The 13,982-nt window shown below is 42.5% G+C and overlaps 3 protein-coding genes across 30 annotated transcripts in view; 2 read left to right on the plus strand and 1 right to left on the minus strand.

Moving 5' to 3' along the window:
- Positions 1 to 128: 128 nt before the first annotated feature.
- Fak (protein tyrosine kinase 2 Fak) lies at positions 129 to 7,037 on the plus strand. Of its 6 annotated transcripts, XM_086828448.1 has the most exons (19): positions 156 to 399; positions 482 to 583; positions 769 to 882; positions 956 to 1,389; positions 1,458 to 1,732; positions 1,804 to 1,913; positions 1,985 to 2,211; positions 2,268 to 2,760; positions 2,825 to 2,957; positions 3,022 to 3,154; positions 3,214 to 3,277; positions 3,340 to 3,420; positions 3,484 to 3,688; positions 3,747 to 3,886; positions 3,951 to 4,099; positions 5,243 to 5,326; positions 5,405 to 5,859; positions 5,933 to 6,043; positions 6,107 to 7,037. In XM_086828448.1, the coding sequence occupies exons 3-19, from the start codon at positions 822 to 824 to the stop codon at positions 6,570 to 6,572; spliced, it is 3,621 nt and encodes a 1,206-aa protein (XP_086684574.1). In that variant the 5' UTR covers positions 156 to 399; positions 482 to 583; positions 769 to 821; the 3' UTR covers positions 6,573 to 7,037. The 6 variants fall into 6 exon arrangements, with proteins under 6 accessions (XP_020798391.2, XP_020798400.2, XP_086684573.1 ...); XM_020942732.2 differs by lacking the exon at positions 482 to 583 and having other exon boundaries at positions 129 to 183; positions 3,951 to 5,047; XM_086828447.1 differs by lacking the exon at positions 482 to 583 and having other exon boundaries at positions 135 to 183.
- A 103-nt stretch (positions 7,038 to 7,140) lies between these two features.
- On the minus strand, positions 7,141 to 13,870 carry CalpA (calpain A). 12 transcript variants are annotated; one of them, XR_015270674.1, is made up of 13 exons: positions 13,572 to 13,749; positions 11,433 to 11,620; positions 10,850 to 11,026; positions 10,590 to 10,791; positions 10,406 to 10,526; positions 9,873 to 10,344; positions 9,422 to 9,814; positions 9,143 to 9,356; positions 8,474 to 8,516; positions 8,280 to 8,421; positions 7,988 to 8,218; positions 7,590 to 7,919; positions 7,141 to 7,528 (listed from the first exon to the last, which is right to left on the minus strand). XR_015270674.1 is itself a non-coding variant. In XM_086828449.1 (13 exons), exons 2-13 carry the CDS (start codon positions 11,604 to 11,606, stop codon positions 7,443 to 7,445), a joined length of 2,490 nt encoding a protein of 829 aa, XP_086684575.1. In that variant the 5' UTR covers positions 11,607 to 11,620; positions 13,572 to 13,749; the 3' UTR covers positions 7,141 to 7,442. The 12 variants fall into 12 exon arrangements, 8 of the variants coding, with proteins under 8 accessions (XP_086684575.1, XP_086684576.1, XP_020802692.2 ...); XR_015270673.1 differs by lacking the exon at positions 13,572 to 13,749 and adding an exon at positions 12,445 to 12,528; XR_015270671.1 differs by lacking the exon at positions 13,572 to 13,749 and adding an exon at positions 12,355 to 12,485.
- The window catches only part of hts (adducin 1-like protein hts), a 30,894-nt gene continuing 29,876 nt past the window's right edge, over positions 12,965 to 13,982 (plus strand). For 6 of the 12 annotated variants that reach the window (XM_020946976.2, XM_086828438.1, XM_020946993.2 and 3 more), the window contains exon 1: positions 12,965 to 13,117. The gene's annotated coding sequence lies outside the window, so the exon portion shown is untranslated. Of the gene's footprint in view, positions 13,466 to 13,579; positions 13,845 to 13,982 lie in introns of those variants that run through there. The other 6 variants (XM_086828440.1, XM_086828439.1, XM_086828443.1 and 3 more) reach the window with 2 other exon arrangements.

Genomic DNA, 13,982 nt, shown 5'->3' on the forward strand with positions numbered 1-13,982 from the left:
ATAGCGTAAAATATGTGAAGAAAGTGCATGAGAAGGCAAGAGTCGGTAAAAACCAGTTGTGCCGTCAGGAATCTCCTAACGCCACATAACTTTCTAGTATTTTTGATTTCGTGGGTCGTGATGCCTGCAATGGCATATTTTTCGCTACAAAACTTGGTCACACAGTCTACTGCGGAGAAATAAGTAATCGCTCTTTTTAACAAAATAACTAATTGTGGCTTGTGCGAGCCCGTTACACCCCCGATTCGCTCACTTGATTTCGCGATGCCACGAATCAATCCCAGCACAGAACAGTTTTCTCAGAAATTAATTTAATAACAGTATCAACCCCTCACATCTGGCGCAGACCTACGTATGTATGTATAAACAGATGCATGCATATACAGGCGGCGTTCGTGGGTGTGTGTGTACTACATACTGTGTATTTCCATATAACGTTTGGCAATAACGAATATCTCGCTTTCCCGACGACCACGACCAGATTAAAGAATTCGGCAATATCGATCGCGATCGACGACAGCCCGTAGTGCTGCTGGGCGTCACAAGAGAGTGGGAGAGAGGTGTTCCGCTTTGCGGCAGTAAGGTGTGGTTCCGATTCCAGCCACACAACAAAAAAAACGTAACGGGGTGGAAACTCTCTTTGCGCTTCCACCTGTGAAGATTCAGGCGACATTTGCAGGATTCGTGGCGGCTATTGAGTGATGCAATCGATATCAGTGACGCGGCGCCTAACATATGCCCATATATCCGTTTGTGGTGTCATCGCAGGTTGAAGAGTTTATCCGGAATCCCTGCGCCCTGTGCGGTAACTGTGGACTACCATGAACACTGCGGAAGCCAGCGGCAGCCACAACAGTCAACCGCCGCCCACCCAAAATGAGTGTAAGTATTTGTGGCTCAGATGTGAGCTTTGTAAGCTTGTGAGATATCTTAAGAATCCTGTAATCTTATCCAGTGTCCCTCGAGGAGTATGTTATCCACGTGTATATGCCAAACAAGAGCTTCAAATCTGTTCGGTTTAACGTCAAGGAGACTGTTTTCCATGTGATCCGGAAGACCGTCGAGGATCTGGGCAGGGATGGACCGCAGCAGCCCAGTATCCAGCGGTATGCCTGTCGCATGCTCAACATGATCACCAAGGAGGTGATCTGGTTGGCCAGGAGCACATCGATGCAGAAGGTGCTAAGCCACATACTGACGCCCGGCTGCTCGAATGTGGACTGTCCCAACAACCAGGCGGATGAGGGAATGCTGCAGCATCAGGAGCACGACCGCCGGATTACTGCCAACAGGGTGTGGCGCGTTGAGCTGAGGGTGCGCTACGTGCCGAACAGTATTCAGGAGCTTTTCGACGAGGACAAGGCCACTTGCTTCTACTACTTCAATCAGGTAAAAAGCACCGATTAAATGAGATTTATTAACCTTAAAGCCCCATAACCATTCTCCATGTTTTCAAGGTGAAAGAAGACTTTATTCAGGCCAATGTCAGCTCGATCGACACTGAGGTGGCGGTGCAGCTGTGCTGTTTGGGAATTCGGCATTACTTCAAGAACATCACGGTGAAGGCGCCCGACAAGAAACAGCACATCGACTATATTGAAAAGGAGATCGGATTTAAGAGCTTTCTCCCGCAATCTGTGATAGCCACATCAAAGCCAAAGAATCTTAAGAAAATGATCCAAGTCGGTTACAAGAAGGTCTACAATTACAATGACATCGAGTACCTGACCCGGTAAGCATTCATTCGGCCCATAATCATAAGTACAGAATATTGAATTACGATCTTCCCTTCTTACTTTCCAGGTTCTTCGATCTTTTGAAAAATATATATTTAACCAACTTCGAGCAGTTCTCGGTAACACTGAGCTCGGCATGGAATATTTCTGGAATCCTACACGTCGGTCCTCACATTGGTAATGTTTTTCCCAGAAAAAAATTTTTATTTCATAATTGAAACTTGACTTTTTCCTGTGGATCTTTGTAGGAATCTCTTATCAAACTCATCCGCAAGCGAGCTTAACGAATGTGGCCCAGTTTAAGGACGTTGTTGCTATTAAAACGTGCACTCTACCAAAGGAAAAGCTGCCCAAGTCTAGCGAAAATGCCATAGAATCAGATGTCAATTGCAATTGTCAGAAAATCAAGACGCAGATCAAGATCTCTGCCTCCAACAATGTTGAAGATTTGGTCATTACGTGCAATGGAATTAATGTGAGTGTCTCCCATATATTTATTGTTTTCAACCTATCAATATATATTGCTTTCAGACTGCTGAGAGCATCGCCGACCTCATTGACGGCTACTGCAGATTGCTGTCAAAAGACCTAGAGTTTACGGTGTGGCAGCGTGAGATCAACGCTTCCAGCGATGATAGCGGCAAGGCATCGCCCAATGACGCCACACAGCTGGAGTCGAATAAATTAATGACTTCTTCGGGTCAGGGAAAACCAATGCTGACGGACGATTACGCTGAGATTGGTTTGTTGGAGGGCGAGGGCGATTATTCAACGCCCACCGTTCGAAATTATGAGTTGGATCGAGCCCACATAATACCGAGTGCCAAGATAGGCGTGGGACAGTTTGGAGATGTTTATGTAGGCACATATACTCTACCAAAGTCGGCGACTAAAGTCAAGAACTTGCTGGGCAATGGGAAGGATAGTAATAGCGACCAAAGACCAGATGTCATTCAAGTGGCAATTAAGACATGCAAAGCCAATGATGATCCCGAGAAAACTGAAAATTTTCTAGCCGAAGCTTGTACGTAACTTAAACCTCTAAGTTGTTATAGAAACTCTATATACAATAATGTACCATTTTACAGATATTATGCAGAAGTTCGATCATCCGCATATAATACGCTTGATAGGCATTTGCAGCGTAATGCCCATTTGGATAGTCATGGAGCTGGCCAAGCTCGGTGAGCTGAGAGCTTATTTAAAGACAAATAGCGAAAGGTGAGGCGAATTTCTTTCTTTCTGAACAGTTTCCAGATCAATAATAATTCTTTTTTATGTTCAGATTAAGTCACGGTACACTACTTAAGTATTGTTACCAGCTGTCGACGGCCCTTAGCTACTTGGAGTCGAAAAAATTTGTACACCGAGACATAGCTGCGCGTAATGTACTTGTCAGCTCGCCCACTTGTGTCAAGGTTTGTGCATACAAGGAATATTTAGTTGATTTTATGATATTAAGATACTTTTCTTACAGCTGGCAGATTTCGGGTTATCCCGTTGGGTTTCCGATCAGTCTTATTATCATTCAACGCCCACAGGTAAGAATTCAATAGTTAAGCTCGCAACTAGACTAACCTATGACTCTTTTCTACTTTTGCAGTTGCTTTACCCATTAAATGGATGTCCCCGGAATCTATAAACTTTAGAAGATTCACCACAGCCAGTGATGTATGGATGTTCGGTAGGTTAACAAGACATAACAAATTTTTAAAGAATTTTCTAACCCTCTTTTTCAATTGTGTAGGTGTCTGCATTTGGGAAATCCTCATGCTTGGAGTAAAACCGTTTCAAGGTGTAAAGAACAGCGATGTTATCTCGAAACTGGAAAACGGAGAACGCCTGCCACTGCCTCCGAACTGTCCGCCAAGGCTGTACTCGCTGATGTCACAATGCTGGGCTTATGAGCCTCTCAAAAGACCTAATTTCAAAAGGATTAAGGAAACGCTGCAGTGAGTGTCCATAAAGTCTTGATGACATCCCAGTGCTAACATATTTTTCTCATCTTAGTGAAATTCTTATTGAAGATAGCATCAGTTCGTCGGAGACTCTGAAGCGGGAGCACCGGCGAGTGGCTACCATGTCCTGGGTGGGCGGTGATGAAATCGACATTCCGCCACTGAAGCCATCCAGAGCGATGCATGATTCTGGTAAAATAATAATCAAGTAGTTAGTGGACTTCTGACAGATACTAAAGCCTTGTTTTGATTGCAGATATTACAGGATTGATGCCAAAAGTGGAGGAAACAACGTCGATACCTCAAACCTATATCATTGCACAAAATCCCGCTGTGTTGGCCAAGCTGATGATGGAGAACCAGAAGCGAGGAATTAATCCGGCGGCCTACACCACACCAGCTTCGGTATTTAATACTCTAGCCGTAGGATTAGACGACAGCAAATCGAATGTTTCGCTTAAGACCACAAAGCTTCCGGCAGCAGATATGCTAAAGCTTGACCCCATTGCAGAGTCTGAAAGGCTACTTAAGTCCCAGTGCAATGCCAGTCAGATGGCGAATCCTCTAACCGCTTTAGCTAACCCCCTCGATCCTCTCAGTCCGAACACGTTTACGGGTAGTTTACCTTCAAAGAGTAGTTTCGTCGTTTGTCCACCGCCTCACAACACTGATGATCAAATGCAAGGTGCCGCAGATAATTTAGCTAACCCCGCGGTGTCAAAGGTTACAGCTACGGGATACAGCCTTTATGGCAGCCTGGAGAGGCATCAACCGGTGCTGGCAAAGCCCATGCACTCGAAAGGTGGCAGTCTAGAGCGCCATCAATCACTGATGTCCGCGCAAAATCTAGTATTCTACAATACCAAGCCGACACAGCCGCCACACTTTACAAATACAGCCGAGCGCTCAAGGAGCATGGAGCGAAATACGTATTTCCACGCCTACCGCCAGCAAATGAAAACCTCTATCGAATGTGAAGCTTTGCCCGAGGAGATCTACGATTTTGGTGGTGTTGGACTTAAGACCTGTGTGTCTGCCAAGCAGCAACAGCAGCAGCAACACCAACAAGCCACTTGCAATCCTTCGGTGATGAATATGATGCTTCCTCCACCAGTAGAGCTTGCCCACGCTCAAGCCCCCGTAGAATTTATACAGGGATTGCAGCCAATTATGCCAACAGATTCCTTCGGAGTTATATCCCCCCAAAACTATGAGGAAAGCTTGCGAAATCAGAGAGAATGGGAACGACAATGGATGCTTTCGGGGGCACAGAATGTTGCTGCAATGGGACCCAACATATCCGATGGAGCCGTATGCATGGCTACCTTGCAGGCGGAGGCTATGGGAAATCAGGTTTGGCCGGTCATTGGATACGTTACCAGCAGCTAAGGGCTTGCATTACCCTATTATTTCCCTTATTTGGTTGAATCTTATTATTTGTTACATATGTTGTGCGTTTTTTAGTAGATTTTTAAGTTATATCTTATTTAATTTTAAAAGTGTGTCTTGTTTACATTAGTTATATTTGGATTAAATTTCCATTTTCAGGGCAAACACAATATTTTGGGTGAAAAGCTGCGCCAACAAAGGAAGGATAGCAACAGTGACAGCGAATGGTTAATCCAGGAAGAAGTAAGTAGCAAAATAAATTATATATAAAAGTTTACGATATGATATTGATATTCTCCCTACCTCTTTTCAATCTTTCAGAGGCGACGATCTAGCTCCATACCCCATGGATCCCTTAACGACCACCAGTCGCAAATGTTCAAGCTGGACTTTATGTCGGCCGGACCCTCTAGCTTGCCCGACTCCTGCTCCAACTCCAACTCTAGGCCTATGACTCCAAATGCTAATCTTCTATCGCTTAAGTCAAATAACTCTTCGGCGGATCACTTGTCTGGTTTGACAACGGTGAGCGATGAGCAGCAGGCAGGTTCGAATGCCAGAAACTTTGGTGGTGGTCGCCCACTGAATCGTGCAGATGACGAAGTTTATTGCGCCACCACATTGGTGGTAAAATCAATAATGGTGCTGTCACAAGGCGTGGAAAAAGCCAATACCGAAGGTTATTTGGAACTGGTCAAGAATGTGGGCGTAAAGTTGAGAAACCTGCTCACATCGGTGGACAAAATATCGGTGCTGTTCCCAGCACAGGCCCTTAAGTAAGCCATCTTAATAATTAATATTAAATAATATAGCGTAACTTATATTAATTGACTTGCTTCTCTTTACTAGGGAAGTGCAAATGGCCCATCAAGTCCTGTCCAAGGATATGCATGAGCTTGTGTCAGCTATGCGCTTGGCTCAGCAATACAGCGACACTACCCTGGATTGTGAATATCGGAAGTAGGTTCACCAAATGATGAATCAAAAGTCCATGAGCTAATGGTTTTTCTTTATAAATTGCAGAAGTATGCTATCGGCTGCCCACGTCTTGGCCATGGACGCCAAGAACCTGTTCGATGTTGTGGATTCGATACGCCAGCGTTATCAGCACGTATTTCCCTCACCCAGCGTCCCAAGAGATTCGACCACCACCAGTTTATCTAGTTTTGAGTCAACCTCAACGACGACCATGAATGATTTTGGTGGACATCTTAAGTCAAGCAATTCGGGAGATCTACTGCACAGCACAGGGATATACGATAATGATTTGCATCAGAGCTTCAGCTCACAGTTGCAGTTGCAGAATGCAACCTCCGGTGGCAAAGACTTAAGTGGTGGTGGGGGTAGCTTACAAAGAGGTATGAGCATTGGTCTGGAGGACCCTACCAGGTCGACAACAAATGAGCCTTTGCGGATTGTCGAGGAGGCATTAAGTAGTCCGGGGGAGCACATGTATTGCAATACGTCCGCCTTGCATGGCCACGCGTAACTCTTCTAGTGTCTGCGCAGATAGTTATTAACTTAATGATTAAACTATTGTACATACCTAAAATATATATATATATGTTCTATATATATTCAGCGGATAATTCGCTTATCTCTACGTACGAAGCATATATATATATGACTTCGAAGATACTTACTCAAAGTTTGACGAGACCCCCAACTCGGCCGGCCGCATTCTCACATCGTCATGTAGTCAAAATAATTTAAGAAACAAAGACACGTTCTTGAATGAAAAAATAGAAGCTGGCTAGTAATAATATTTATAGATAACTTGACCCCGATCTAATACAACTAAAAATGTAATTCATCAACAGTTTGGGTGTATTTTAAGACATTTATATTGTGATTTATATATTCTACCAATACACAAGCTTTATTCCGAGCTAATTAATTTGGTGCCAGGTTCTCGATCACAACAACAGCAAATAAATTGAATTACTAAACGAAAGAGTCGGTGTTTTTACTTATATTTTTGTTAATTAATTTTCTAATTTGATATTTATGTTAAAAGCTTAAAAACAAACCCCAAAAGGAAATTTAAAAACTTTAAATCGGGTGTGGAATTCTTTAATAAGTTAACATTGCCTCAAGATACAATTCCTTTTACAATTTTAAATGTAGTAAAACGTAATTATATAGCCAAGTCAACATGTCATTAAATTCGATAAAAATCACTTATAACGACAAGCATTTATAAATACAACTACGTGGTTATACACTTTTGCGGAAGTACTGATTATTTTGTACTGTTTAATGCAAAATAAAATATTAGAGATTCAGGACAACGAGATTTCATGTAAATGTAGATTTGTTCGAGTTGATTTGCTAACTTAAGTATCAAGAAAAACGTAAATTAAGAATATATAGTACGCTCTATCCATTCCTCCAGTGTAAACGTGGCCGTTTCATTTTTCTCGGTATCCTGTTCCTTGAAGATTTCTGTAAAGAAAAAAATGTATGTCAAGAAGTGTGATAGATTAATTTTAATAGTTTTCCTTACCTATATATGTCTTTATTTTAACTGCACACATGATGAAATCATCAAAGGCAATTTTGCCATCACGCGAACCATAACGATGACCTAAGGCGTTGAGTACTCGGTTGTTTAAATGATAACCAGCTGAGTTAAGAGCCTCTCGCAGCTGGAATCCGGATACACGACCTGTGTTCTCCGTATCATAGACCTTAAAGATGGCCTTCCACTTGGCGATTTCCGACAGCAACACCTCAAACTCCTCGAATCCCAACTTGCCTGACTTGTCAGCATCCAGCATGGCCACCATGGAGCGGCATACGTCCTTGGAAAATCCATGGGTTTCATCCACAATGGCTGTAATATTTTAAGTATAATATATATAATTTGTTCATTTTTTATCTTCTGTTATTTATATATTTTACCATGTGGTGCTACAGGTCCTCCATCAGCTGGATTATCCCCCATTAGTCTCTTGTTCGACTGATCGTTCATTCCCATCTGATCCTCAAAGGGCGTTCCCTTTAAGAAGGGCCCGCAAATCAAGGATAGAAGACCACAGGCTCCGCCACCATCCATCTCTCCAGGACCGGCCGCCTGGGTCTCAAATGCATTATTGGGTGAGAAACGGTTGAAGACAACGGGTTTTGGCAAATCTTTAAAATGCAAAATAATAATATATAATATTAAGACGTATTAAGATTTGTTTTCCTTTACCATCTCTCATTGAATGATCCAAGATACGCTTCAGTTCCATCCAATCCACTTCCATGTCCTTGCCGGCAATGCTATCGAACAGGCGACGCAAACTCTCCTTTTGCGGATCCATGGGCTTTGGTGTTGGGAATCCGGGGGATATCTTTTAAAAGAAATAACTAATTAAGCGATCCTATTTGCCACGATCTACTTACCGTATCGGCCTTGTCGCCGTAACCCACATGATCATCATTCTCTCTAAATGAAAGTGGAAAGTGAAAAGCGAAATGATTGATGAATAATGTCTGAATTTTAAATAAACCATTTAAATATTTTAATGGCTTCAAGTGTACACTACAGAAAGGGATTTTAATGAATATTTAAAGCAAGTAGTTGTGGGAGTCGACCATTTTGAAAGTATAATACGTTGTTGTGGGTATATCCTTTATTGTTACTTTAGAATAATATAGATATATATAGTAGTTACATGGGAAAATACATTAAAGCAACAATTTAAAATAGATCGATAGAATAAGCAGAGTTCATCTATATATTTTCTAACCGCCCTTTTAGAACCTCTTGAGATACAAATTAATTTATAAGTAGCTTTGCATTGAGCTTATAGTTAATACTTTTATACTTTTCATTTTCAGTTCACTTCTGCCAGACAGACAGACGGACATAATAACTTGGGGAAATGTAAGAAAGAAATAATACTTTACGCATTAAATTAAAAGAAAATATTGAGGAGCAGAGCATGCATATTCCTTCGTCATTAAACCATTGGGAATGTGTTTTAGGGTAATGATTCAACAAAACAATTTTGATTCAACAATTGCTAGCGCTATAATTAGAAATTAGAAATATATACTGTAGTCACATACCCACATATTGCACTTTAGAAGCTTTTGAGTATTTGAAACGAACGAATTATTTCTAATATACAAACTCATTATTGTCATTGTCTACATTTACGTACTCCATGTTGTTTTGGGTTTCGGAGAATACTCGAATGATGAACTCGCCCTCCTCGTTCGGGTCGAAAGTTGAGGGCACAATCAGGTAGTGGCCAGGTGGCAATTTAAAGCGAGCGCATACCTGTAATTAAATCCACATTCCCAATGAGGGGTTCAAGATAATTTTATAATAATTCTGAAACATACTTCTCGAGTGTTGATAAAGTGAGGTGACCTTCCCACCGAGGACTTGTATCTGAAGAAGTTCAGGCCCTGCGGACGGTTCTCCAGTTCACGATCGCTGAGACTGTAGATGGCGAAACCAATGGTCAAGCACTCCATGCCCATGTTCCGCTTCGATCTGCGATTCTTCTGCATCAGAGCCACAATCACCGTGCACTGGCCCTCCTCATCTTCCTCGTCGGGATCCACCAGCGTGATGATATACTGGGGATTGTGCCAGAAGGTGTCCAGAAAGTTGCGGCAACCGCCGGCAGTGACTCCAGGTGTCCATTCGCCCTCGTACATGGACATCTCCCACTTCCGTTTGCCGCTGTTCTGCTGATCCTCTGTCAGCGAGTCTGGCGACAAATTGCAAATCTAAAAGGTATTTATTAGCTAAATGCCTAGGATGTTGTGTTAATGTTAAAGGTCCCACCTCCACACGATCGAAATGATTGAGGAAATCCTGGAAGGACATCCAGAACTCTCCATCTCTATCGAAAGTGAGTCCAATCTCGTTCTTCTGATCCTCAGGTATATATCGCCATTCGGGCGAGCTATCACTCCAAGGGCCATTCCACTCGGCCTCATTGCCCCAAGGATTTCGCATTCGAATCATCGGGATCTTGCCCTGACGATTTGGCGTGACGATGTCAATAAGGCAGACCTTGGTGATGGAGTAAGCGTGGCCTCGTATCAGACCCTGGGGAGTTTCAGCCTCTAAAACATTAGGATCCGGTTCGATAGAGCAACCCATCATGGAATTGCGATCAGCGGCCTTTTGTAGAATCGTAAAGAGATTTCCCGGGGCTTCCTTTAAATCGTACCACTCGCTAACGCCGCCAGTGAAATCCTCCATGGCCTCACATGTGCTGCCACCCTTCAGGGCCTCATAGGATCCGTGAAGTCTGTCGGAAATATATAATTAAGTTATTAATTCAGCTAATTAATGGTTTAAACAATTCATACTTGGCATATGCCTTCTCTAGCAAGGCACTCCAGAACTCATTCTTCTCTGTGGAGTGCATGTACATCAGTTCTCCATTGTAGGTGGGCAAGCGGTCATCCACTATGACATCCACCCATTTACCTTTTAATTAGAAGCAAACTTGTTAGATGACTGAGTTATTCTTAGCTTAAAATTCCGAATTACCATACTGCCAGAACCGGAAGTGAAAGATGCCTGCGTAATTCTCCTCGAAGCTCTGTTCTGGGGGAATTACCCGGAAGAACAAGTTCGATTCCTGGGTCAAGTTGGCCGTGGCAGCCAGGAGCCAGCAATCTCCCAGCTCTCCCTGCTGGACATCGAAGCGAGAGTATCCCTCCACGAAAAATTGCGGATTCTCCGCGATTTCCTTTTATAATTGAATTAGAATTAATACAGTTTATAAAATTAAGATTGATATGACTTACATGAGGTCTCAGCCACTCGATGTGACGGTCTGGTCGCCGAGAGAACTGAAGGGACTCGTTCGAAGCCGGAAAAAGGGGATCCTCGAAGAGCGATCCGCTGGCCACGCAGCTATTCCGTATGGTCTCAAAGTCCTGCACTTCGGAATAGGGTCCCAGGTTCGAGCTCTTTTCACCCAGCTACAAAAAGTACTTGGTATTAGTTATTTGTATATCACAAGCTTTTAGAGTTCATTATAATAACTGTATGTACAGAGTATATTGGTGTAATGGATTTAAAAAGGGTATTGATGTTTTGTACACTTTGTACACAAAAAGAAACACACACAAGAGGACAACACACAGTACGACACTTTGGCAGGACATTATCCTTCGGACGGAATTGTGTCAATGCCATTACGATGACAGTAGTAAGTACTTACGTTCCCATAGTACAACGTTTGAGAAGATTTAGAGGATTGCAATGGTTGCTAGTGTTTGAGTTAAATGAAATGGGTTAACATGCATATGGATCTCAATGAATTGTATGTTTGTCTTGCCCTGCATATAGAATAGATCTACTGATAACCCCTTGGGTTCTACTTACAACTCGCATGTTCTTGATGCTAGGCAGAACCCTCTTGGTGTCGGCTTCCTTCTTGATGAATATCTCATTGATCACCGATCCGACCACATCCTTGGCTGCTCCCATGGCTGCCTCGCCGGCTGCGTTCAGGAACTCCTGACCCGCTTGCCTCAAGAATCCCTTCAAGTCGTCCATGATGGCTCAGGTATCTAAAATTAAAGGGATTAAAAACCAATCTATATACATTTGTTGTGCCAATATTGATATCTTGTTAGCAAAGTCCGAACCGTAAATGGGACTATCGAAGGAATTAAAAACACACCTCGAGCCACAAATATGGGGTTAAGCGTGTATTAGAGAAGCGTTAATATTCCCAACGTGACTCTCGAGTTTAATTAAATTACTTAAATTCACGCAACGAGCATTAGGTTTATTCAAACAGAAATTATACTTTGGAGACTAAGAATTCCGCGGTTCGCACCCAAATATAATTCATACGCATATGTTCAGCTACATATTCACTATATATGCTACATTGTGTGACATCATTCGGAAGCATGAGATTCTCTAGTGACTCAAAGGGTGTGCGCCATTCGAGAGATTCAGCTACTTTCCCATGCCCAGATCCCATTTCCAGCCGTGACATTGGCATTGAGCCCGGAACTACTATATACTATATAGGGTATTATATCGTAAATTGGCCTTTAATTGGAGCAAAATATGCTAGGGTCTCCCGTACCCCATCTGCTTGATACGTATGATTGTTTGGCCGCCTAGTATATAGAATCATTGGTAATTCTAATGCGAAACCCAAACTGGTTTGGTAATTAATGCATTCTTTAAGCCTGGCTCATTCCCGTGACCAGCGAGTACGCGAACGGAGGCCCAGAATACCGAGTTGAATCACTACTAAAATATATATTTTCCCCATTTCCAAATGGACCTTGATTGTCGTCCCAGAGAGAGCTATATTCGAATCACGCACTTTCACTGCCCGAAAATCACAACACAACAGCAGCGGAACGATACGGACGGTTCTGACGCCTTTACTTTATAAAGTATCTGGATCCAAACACCTGACGGTGGCCGGTCAGTATTGCCAATTTAGCTTATTTCCGGCTAGATCAAGCATATCTAGAAATGGAAAGGCTTAATTAATTTGCAACTAGCTTATAGATTTAAATATATATAATATTACTATTAGCATATTTAAGCAAAATTGCATTCCTGACATCCACTTTTTACTTAATTACATTATTTTTTTAATTTCAATTTTATATTTACACTCCTGTTGGAACTAGTTATCGGTTCATCTGTGCTATCGTTTTGGTTTTAACTTTTTCCTGGCTTTTTATTAACACCTATTTTCCGGTAAAAAGAAGTGGGTTTTTCTTAAATATCAATTAAAATACTAAGTTGAAATTAGTCAAAGAAGCTATATGCTCCATTTTAAAATATCAACTATTGACAATCACTTACCTTACATTACGTTTCACCTTACGTTACGTTTACTTTTTTAATTGCGCGCCTTATCCATATCTGGCAACGTATCTTCTCTCAATCTGGCAAAGCCAAAGCCGTCTGAGTGTGGCCAGTTGCTCTAGAAGATAAAAACCACTCTTCCTCCGACAAATTTCAATAATAAACGGGCCGACACACACATCACGCGCAACGAGTTTTTCCGTGAAATTCAGCATTTACAAATTGTAAGCAGTGGTTTATCTCTCACCCACAAGCCGAAGTTTTTGCCGCTTAAATGTAGATTCAGTTTTAATATCAGGATATCCGATTGTAATCCAGACAACGCGTCGTAGGGCTCATTGATTTTTTCACGGCGTTGCCGGTGATGGGACGCCGTTAATACACACGCACGAATGTGTGTATATGTTGCGGCGGGCACTTGTGTGTGAATAAATAATATGACATAATCGACGTGTGCGGCTTAATTGACATGGTTTTTGTGCGATGAATACCTAAAAGTGCGAAACGAGCGCCAAAAGAAGCGTTTTCTGTGGTCAGAGCGGCGAAAAGGACTTGTACCGCTAGTCTTCCCCGTACGCTTTGCTCCAAATATTCGTTCCTCCCAACACTCTCTCCCTTTCCCACACACACACACACGCATGTATATTTGGGCGTTGCAGGATGATGTAGCTCTCTTACCTCTCTCGCTCACGGGCTCTCTTGAATATTTTTGCGCAATCCGAGATTTCTGCCACTCAAAGTGAAACTGTTTAATTGCTCGCCAAATTAAGTTAAATCGGACTCGAATCCAAAAGCGGGAGTAGTTAGTTAGCTTTTGCTTGTTTTTGACTGCACCCACTTGACGTTGCCTAACACTGCCCGCCCGCTCTTAGCGCGGCTCTCTTTTCGTTTCATTCTTCGTCCATTTGTCAACGTGCGCTGTTCGTCGGGTGTCCGCAGACTTTTGATTAAGTTCGTACAAGTTTAATACCTATTTTAACACTTCTTTACCGCAGTGCAGTGCATTAAATAGAATTATTTAGCGTTTTGGTGTGGTGCAAAGTGCCGTTAGCAGCGGCGCCATCTTTAAAGCGCATTAACAGTTATTTA

The sequence above is a fragment of the Drosophila serrata genome, unplaced genomic scaffold, assembly GCF_035046125.1.
Source record: "Drosophila serrata isolate PLE 108 unplaced genomic scaffold, ASM3504612v1 contig_184, whole genome shotgun sequence".
NCBI lineage: Eukaryota > Metazoa > Arthropoda > Insecta > Diptera > Drosophilidae > Drosophila > Drosophila serrata.

Excerpts from the sequence above, each read along its gene's own strand:
- Fak (XM_020942732.2), top strand. The coding sequence starts at position 822 with ATGAACACTGCGGAAGCCAGCGGCAGCCACAACAGTCAACCGCCGCCC. Across the intron at positions 3,155-3,213 it reads GCTCGCCCACTTGTGTCAAG|CTGGCAGATTTCGGGTTATC; the intron begins GTTTGTGCATAC and ends CTTTTCTTACAG. Across the intron at positions 6,044-6,106 it reads CTGGATTGTGAATATCGGAA|AAGTATGCTATCGGCTGCCC; the intron begins GTAGGTTCACCA and ends TATAAATTGCAG.
- CalpA (XM_086828449.1), bottom strand. The coding sequence starts at position 11,606 with ATGGACGACTTGAAGGGATTCTTGAGGCAAGCGGGTCAGGAGTTCCTG. Across the intron at positions 8,517-9,237 it reads GAAACCCAAAACAACATGGA|AGAGAATGATGATCATGTGG; the intron begins GTACGTAAATGT and ends ACTTTCATTTAG. Across the intron at positions 8,422-8,473 it reads ACGGCGACAAGGCCGATACG|ATATCCCCCGGATTCCCAAC; the intron begins GTAAGTAGATCG and ends TTCTTTTAAAAG.